This window comes from Rutidosis leptorrhynchoides, chromosome 1 (assembly GCF_046630445.1).
Source record: "Rutidosis leptorrhynchoides isolate AG116_Rl617_1_P2 chromosome 1, CSIRO_AGI_Rlap_v1, whole genome shotgun sequence".
In the NCBI taxonomy this organism is placed as follows: Eukaryota; Viridiplantae; Streptophyta; class Magnoliopsida; order Asterales; family Asteraceae; genus Rutidosis; species Rutidosis leptorrhynchoides.
The window spans coordinates 610,126,452-610,135,083 of NC_092333.1; the positions used below are offsets into that span (position 1 = coordinate 610,126,452).

General features: G+C 35.8%; 1 protein-coding gene across 1 annotated transcript; it reads right to left on the bottom strand.

Annotated features, from left to right (window-relative positions):
- Nucleotides 1-6,419: 6,419 nt before the first annotated feature.
- On the bottom strand, nucleotides 6,420-8,274 carry LOC139884836 (BTB/POZ domain-containing protein At4g30940-like). The gene has a single exon (XM_071868814.1). The coding sequence runs from the start codon at nucleotides 7,930-7,932 to the stop codon at nucleotides 6,598-6,600; it is 1,335 nt and encodes a 444-aa protein (XP_071724915.1). The 5' UTR covers nucleotides 7,933-8,274; the 3' UTR covers nucleotides 6,420-6,597.
- Nucleotides 8,275-8,632: the final 358 nt, after the last annotated feature.

The following is an 8,632-nucleotide window of genomic DNA, read 5'->3' on the forward strand; positions in this document are numbered from 1 at the left end:
ATATGTTCGATTTTGTTATTTGGAGTAACTAGCATGAACATAAACTTTGGTGTGTTTGATTTGGTGATTTGGTTGTTTGAATGATGTTAAATGTTATAAATGCATGTATTAAATGTGTTCCTAACATCACTAGCTTCAATTTGATGAGTAGGTTGTTTTAGAAAACTTCATAAACATGATTAGTGATTTTGATGTTGTTGGTTAGGGTTTGATAGAATTGAATGTGAACATTTAATGTATTGAATGCCATGAATTATTGTTAGTAAGTAGTTAGTTGTATTGTATGCTTGATTATCTACAAAACGGCGTGTTTTATGTATGCATTAAATGCCCGAATCAAAAATGTGCACTTGTAAAATTTGAAGCATTAAATGTGTGCATTGATTGATCATTTGATTTGAAAAGTCGGTTATTGCAAATAATGTTTTTGGTTGGTGAGATATATTTAGTTGTGTTCTTTGTCAAATTACCTTTCTAACGATATAAGATACGAGTTCTAAGTGTTAGCGGTTTGTGATTTATGCTTGAAAGAGTTTTGATTTGAGACTTGGACATTTGAGACTGACCAGGTACCAGCACACGTTAAATGCCGCGGCGCGGCAGTCTTGGGTCACGGCGCGACCTAAGGCGTGTCCAGGTTCTGACCTACATGGTCAAAATTCGAAAAATGTTTGCTATGCTACGCACCTCCGATTCACATGTAACTTGTTCTAACATGCTTATATATGAATAAAACCTCAGAAAAATAGTTCGGGACCCGACCCGAACGTGTTGACTTTGACCCGACCAAAGTTTGACTTTTTGTCAAACTTAACCAAATACTTATACAATCATTCTAACATGTTTTTATACTTGTACCTTGCATGAAACTTGATAATTTGATTCACATGCTATAATGATCGAGTCGTAACGAGCCATAAGACTAACTGAACACTTTGACCTATCGTGTTTACCGTTATTGATACAATCTATTTGTTTAGGTCAAGACTAGCATTCGTTCTTGCATACGTTTACTTGTTGAAGTACTTTTACATACGTGCACTCAAGGTGAGATCATAGTCCCACTTTTACTCTTTTGAACTTACATTTGGGATGAGAAAACATAAACGTTTCTTTTTACTAAGTGAACACAAGTACAGGAAAACAAACATTCTACATACGAGTTTGAACAAAAATCCTCAATTCGATTATCATTAGTTACACTTGCCGGGTGTAAGCGAGAACTTATGTTATATGGCCATATGGGTTTGACAAACCCTCATTCAAACGGTTCGCTACCGTTTACGAATGAAATATATTTTCGAGAAACAGTGTATGTTCTAACACTATTGTGATGGGGTTCTATGGAAGGAATGTTAAGCATTGATAATTGGGTGCTCGTGAAACAAACTTTTGGAATGTATTACTATTATATCAATGTTACAAATCTTGTGGTTCACTTGTACCTACTTACTTAAACCTATAATTTCACCAACGTTTTCGTTGACAGATTTCTATGTTTTTCTCAGGTCCTTGAACGTTTTATGATACATGCTTCCGCTCATTACTTTTGATACTTGCTTGGATGTCGAGTATATACATGCATACATGGAGCATCTTTTGGCTACTTTTAAATCGTGTCGCATAGATTTCAATTGTACTTATAACTTTGTAACGTAACTTTTGGATGAACGATTCTTGTAAACTTGGGAACAAATCTTAACTTTTGAAATGAATGCGACATATTTTCGGTCAAACGTTATTTTAAAGACTTATGACCACGTAATGGGACCTAAGTAGTCGGCGCCGTCAAACATGATTTGGTCGGGTAGCTACACACCACTCATGGTAGCACCACTAGCATTCTCAACAACTATCTTAGAACCCAACACCGCTTTAGACGGCGTTTTCTCCTTCCTTTGAATATACTCAATTTTACAAGAATTCCAACACGAAACATCGACGTACTGTCACTCCTTAAGCTCGTTGTTATCCAAATCCAACGCGTTAATTATAATAGGGGTTACATCATGTATTGACGTTTCAACAGAGGAGGCTGCAATCTATGGCCCAGACCCCTTACAATTGATTTGTATCGCATTATCCCCCCTACAGGACCAAAATCGGGACAAAAGGTTAGCTCGTCGATCCCCAGCCCGCATGTCGAATCTGAAACAAATAATTCAGTATCAACAGGCCCATCAGGAGCAACCGAAACATTTGCATTCGTAGTCGCAGCAGCAGAACCAGGAGGATTACAAGATTCACTCTCAATTTGTGTACGTATCGTTCCATCATCCAACACTTCATCATTAGTCGTCAACAAACTCGACTTATTACTCATTTCGACCATCTTAGATTGTACATATTCCAAATGATTAACATACACCACCGATTTAAAGGAATCGGTAGCAGGGACCTTCTCGGCATGAAAATTACGATTCTCGTCATTACGTCTCGAACCCATAACTACTCTCCTATTAGCAGGGACCTTCTCGGCATGAAAATAAAAGAAGTCATATAATATATATACGGTAAGAAATGTTAAATTAAACAAAAAGAATTTAGGTAAAAGAAAAAGGGAGATGTGGCTTACAACTTACTCGGGATTCAAACCAGTGACACTTTGGTTAACAACATACACGTTTAACCACTACTCCATTCTTTCATTTATTTTTTAGTTACGATATTTAATATTTTTAAAAATTAAAAATTGATTTCAAAGTTGAAATCTAAATGATTTTACTATTCATTAGTACTCCAAATGAATATATATATAATATAATATAATATAATATAATATAATATAATATAATATATAGATAGATAAAAAAGGTAAAATATAATTTTGCAAAACCAATATATTTGATACGTGCTTTTTTATAAGAGAATATTTCAATATAAAGCTTGTATTTTTAAAGGAAAAAAGGGGTCGAGTTGAAAGCTCATCCAATTTCAAAATGGCTTGGGCCTTCGGGCTTCATTTTAAAAAGCTTAAATTTCAGACTTTGGAGTTTAGACTTTGAGCTTATCGTGGGACAAATGGGCCTCTTTTTTAAGTCGGGTTTTTGGGTGGATTTTTCATGTTGGGGTTTTCAGGCCTTTTTAAGTATGCGCTTAAGCTCGGGCTAGAGCTCATATTGAGTGCGATTGTACTGACTCATCAATGTCAAGTGCTGACGGAAGTGTGGTGGGTTAGCTACAGTTGGTTATCAAGAACACGCTAAAAAAAGGATCCCGACTCTCTCTCTCGCTCTCATCTTTTTTAGATTGCTGTCGTTAATGGTCTCCGGTAGCTCGTCGGAGGTCAGGATCCTTTTTATTTTTCGCGCTTTTAAGCTTTTCTCCTCTTATCCTCACACATCAAATCTTTTAACTCGATTCCGGTGCGTAGTGTTTTTCGGCCGATCTTCTCGTTTAGATTCCGGCAGCAGGCGGCGAATGCCTTGGATTTTTCACGCGAGTTCTGTTTGTTGGGGTGTTTACCGGTTTTCTTACGGTTACATCTATCTGGGGTCTTGGTTGGCCTTTATTGTGTTTCGCCGGCGACTGAGATCTGGGTCTTCTATATTTGATGTTTGGATGTGTGTTTATTTGGTGATGGCTGTCATTTGTAATCAAACGCTTGTTGGACTCGGTTTATGTTGCCGAGTTGTTAGGTGAGGGTTTCAATTCAGGACATGTGTATGTTAGTTTCGGTTTGTTTTGGCTGAATTAGTTGTCCTTGGTTATTGGTGGTGGCCAGTAGATCGTCGTGCAAGTTCAATCAGTCCGCATGTGTGTGTGTGTGTATTTTGGGCCAAAAAAAGGCTCATATTTACACCTCTAGGTGAAACACACGTAACTTTTAACTATGACAAGTTAAGGTGAGAGCAAAGTCTGACATTTATTTTTTAAATTGTCCTCTATGTTTTTAGACATTACCTATGTATACAATATACATTTATCAATCTAGTGTTTAACGTTATGCTATTCTCACATGATACATCTAAGTAAAATTATTTCTCAACTAATCTGTAAAACAAAAAAGTTCAGAGAGGATCACTGTCTGCATTTCACCGTGTTTATTATTAAAAAAAATATTCCTTCCAAACACGGGAGAAAAAGCTTTATGTCATTAGTTAACGCACAAATGCATAGACGAATGAATAAGAATTTACGCACAAATGCATAGAACCGTATACTCTTGTTAAAGGAAGGAGGGTTGTTTATTAAACAAATTATGCGTGTGATGGAACTTGAAAAGGGTGTAAGACACGGAGAACTTGATTTTTTAAAGAAAGACGTTAGTAATTTTATAAGCAAACATCATAAGCAACACTCGAATAATGATGCAAGAGAGCTTCTGGAGTATTGTAAAAATGCAAAATTTGAAAATTCCAACTTTCAATATGCATTTATACTCGATAGTGATAATAGACTACGAAATTTCATCCACCACGTATTATTCAACGATAGTTAAAGTCTTGAACAACTATAGCGACAAAAAAGTGACGCATGTCCAAACAGCCAAATGGCTAACATTAGTTTAATCTTCATTAAGCTAACATAATATTTTAAACATTATCACAGTACTCTAGAAAATCATATATATCAGTCATATTAGTTAGAAAAAGAGTTAATTAAAATTATATTCTTTCCCTTTGTAAGAAGTTTCTTGGTAGTTCACATCCGTTATTAGTGCAAGTTTATTCCTCCTTTAACTCATTATATCATCACAAAAATATACGGAGTAATAGAAAATATTATTACATAGCTCCCATTTTGTCTTTACATGAATTGGATCAACCAACCGGCCTAATAATATATGCATGATCCAAAATAAAATTTATAGTTGTACTAATGCAAGACTGCCTGCAACGATCTTGTTTATTAATTCATAAACACTAAGGTTTCTGGCAATAGTTGTTGGAACTATAACCTTTAAACCTTATAATATATAGCATATGATCACACACACATATACTGATATACGCAGTATATCTTACTGAATAATGACCATCAATTAGCTAACCCGAAATAAATTACTCATTTTTACTTGTTAATTATTGATGTTTGTCCGCGTTAGTCCCGTTTTTAATTTATATTTGGTCAAACAAGGAAGATTTGTAACTTTTTTAAATGGTTCTATTATTAAACGTGCATTAGACAGTTGTACACTACAGTGCTTTAAAGCACAACTGGTGGTGTATGGCTAAAACTTGACGGTGTACGAATCATCTCCCATTATTACGTTTTAGTTTTATTTTATTTTATTTAAAGGTACAGGAGGAGTTGTGCATTATAATATTGTCACAGATTCAAGTGAAACAAGACAAGGGTCAGGATCTTGATGGTGTGTTGTGGGTTGTGTCATAAGAGTGTTTTACTCCATCTGCTGTGGAGGTTTTAGTGGTTAGATCAACCCAAGATTCTTAAATTTTGAAGCACATGATTGATGATCCTAACCAACCTCCTTTTTTGGACCACTGAACAAATTTTAATGCATAACATACAAGTTATTTGGTTTTGGGAATTTTAGAGTTTTCGGAAAAGGCTTTGCTTCTCATAAAAGCATTTGTGTTCTAGAGGTTAAAAACACCTATTTTTAAACCTTGGAGCACATGATCATAAAGGTTGCCCTTTTTTTTCTGTACATGTACAAGTTTCAAAACATAACGTGCAAGTCATTGTAACAACATTGCTCAATGTTCTAGCACTAGAAAAAGAAGTAACCATTTCAAAAGCAAAAAGCTATGAACTTTATTCCACGGAACAATTTGAAGATTTTTAGGCAGTAGTTGTTGCAACTACTCGTATGAAACTGATCAGGTGAACTCAAACGTTGTACAATTTTCACAATTGTTTGTATGTTATGTCGTAGCAGACGTACTACTAGAGACAAATCTAATGCCAAATGCCATTCAACGTGCTTGACGATTTGTACTGTACAATCGATCAATGAAACTCGATTACCCTTTCTATTTTTAACCTACAAACAAAATATATGGCAGAATGGTTGGGTTCTATGTTTGTGAGATCAAGAGATACAAGTCAACATTGCACAATGTACAAGTTTTCTTTAATTATTATGATTCCATTTACATCAATGTGAAAAATGCAGAAATGTCCCCATATCCTAATAAGTTTGTCACCTTATTATAAGGTGTATAAAAACTGACACAGCCCATATGAAAATTTATCAATGTAAGCAGGCAATTCAGCCACCAATGCAAGCAGAGTTAGTTCTGGAGTCAGTTAAACAACCACATGGCTAAGAATCCCCTTTGCAAAAGTGAATGGTCAAAAAGATATTGGATAAGCTAAAAAAAAAAAAAAAGACACATTTCCCTTTTAGCCCTTTACTTACAGCCTTTGCATTGTTCAAATTTCAATGCATTGTGTACAAATCATTGAAGCAAAACTGATTTCTGTTATAAGTATCTCCGATATAGAATAGAAAAAGTAACTAAAGCGCAAACAATCAAAACGAAAACATAAATGTAAACATGATTATATCATATAGTATTCCAATAATGTAACTTAGTGATGTAATTCTCTATAATTAGCAACTAGCACCTAAACATGATCATTATCATATACTCTACATTGTGACCACAACAGATTAATAACACAAATTCACACAATGGGAGGTGGGGGAGTTTCCCAAATATCAAACACATTTTCTTCACTATGAAGAGCAAAAAGTCGATCGCCCCCTATCGAAAAATCACAAATCGAGCCACCGAAACTCCTTTTAAGCCTCGAAGTCAAAACCCAATCCGACCCACAGAACACTGAGATACAATCGTTCATCGATGAAAACAATTGACCTTCGTGTAATGCTAGTTTTGGGTAACAAGGCTCGTCAGGCATTTTCCCCTTCATTAATCGACTTCGTGAGCTCCACCTAACTGAACCCGAGTCACGTCTCAAGTCCATAAACCCTAAATCCTCAAACTCGTTGACCACACAAATTGAACTATTTTCTTCCATACCAATAGCGTCTCTGACACGTCGATCATCACTATTCGCTGGAGACCACATGTCGGACCAAGACCATACCATTGACTTTGACCTAAAATCTAGCAAACTAATGTAACAGTTGTCTTTCCTAGGAAACAAAGTGGCTACCAACAAACAATTTGATCCATTCAACCATTGGATCTTATCAGCATCTCCAAGTGACCACCCGGGTGGTTCGTAAAAGAAATCGACTTGTTGACCCGTATTTTGATCCCAAACACCAATCCCATATTCATTACTCCGCCCTTTACAACTCGAAAATAAGTTACCATTATCGTTAAAACACAACGCACCTGCAGTATAACTTTTATCCACACCTTCATGTGTCACATTAAACTTATACTTCAATTCTCCAGTTGTTGAATTAAACAAACCCATACCTCCTTGACCACGCCCGAGCCGTTCACACGTGCTGATCACCAGCCCGGTTGGGTCAACCGGGCCAACCCACCCCGCATCATTAACCCGTTGGTAATCAAGGTTAATTGGAGGGTGTTCTTCAAACATCCAATCATAAATGTGGACCATACTTCCATGGGCCACACAACAGCCGCCATCAGGTGATGCGCGAATCGCTGTTCCATCACCCGGTGCGCGTCCTGTGACAGATTTCGATGGCTGCAGACGATTCCCATCAAATGGGCCCCATTTGGCCGATCGAACATGGTCCATGAGACCATAAAACAGGGCTTCTCGATACACCAATTTTTCTGGTATGTTTGGTGGAATGTAAAGATCCCCTGTTCTTAATAAGTCTAATAGGATTGAAAAACAATCCGGGTTTCGATCAATAAAGTGTTCATCGGAAGGATTTAATTGAAGGTTCCAATTTTCATCAAACATAGCTCCAAAGTATGATTCACGGCCGGCAATTGCTATGGTTGTAGACGTTGTTTCAAAGATCTTACCACCAACATTAAACTTGATCCTGTCTTTTTGAATCGCCATGAGTTAGTATCTATGAATTCAACACAAAAAACTCAATTAAAACCTGTAGTCGTAGCTAAAAGTCAAAGGTTTTGATCATTTTTGAAGTTGACCAACCAAGAAACAGGGGTGATTTGAATTTGAGAAATGCCTGTATTCGTAGCTAAAAAAGTCAAAGGTTTTGATCATTCTTGAAGTTGACCAACCAAGAAACAGGGGTGATTTGATTTTGAGAAAATGAAGAAAATTATGTGAAATTGAGATATGGGTATTGATTAAAGAAGGAATTAAACTGTGGGTTTTTGAATATGGAGTATTTGGTAGAGAGAATTAGGAGAATTTTGAGGGATTGGGTTGAATATATACATATACAATTGAATTATATACGGAGCATTTGACTGTTTTAGATTTTCATATTTCATTTTCTTTTATCTTTGTGGATTTCTTTATTTGTTGTCATATATTCTTATTTCCAATTTTGTCCCTGGCAACTTTTAGCTAATTTATCATCTACTCAAAGCACCGGTAGGCAGAAGATTGGGTTAAATAATTATTATGGAACTCGTTTAATTCTTGCCGCATTTTGTTTATCTCGCTTTAATAAAATTACGGAGTATTATATACAGTGACATGATCCGTGGAATTACGGATTTGTTTAAATGAAATAGTTTAATGATATATTTTAGGTATTAAGTGAATCTAAATGTTAAAGTTATTTAGT

Coding starts and splice junctions, on each gene's coding strand:
- LOC139884836 (XM_071868814.1), bottom strand. CDS start 7,932: ATGGCGATTCAAAAAGACAGGATCAAGTTTAATGTTGGTGGTAAGATC.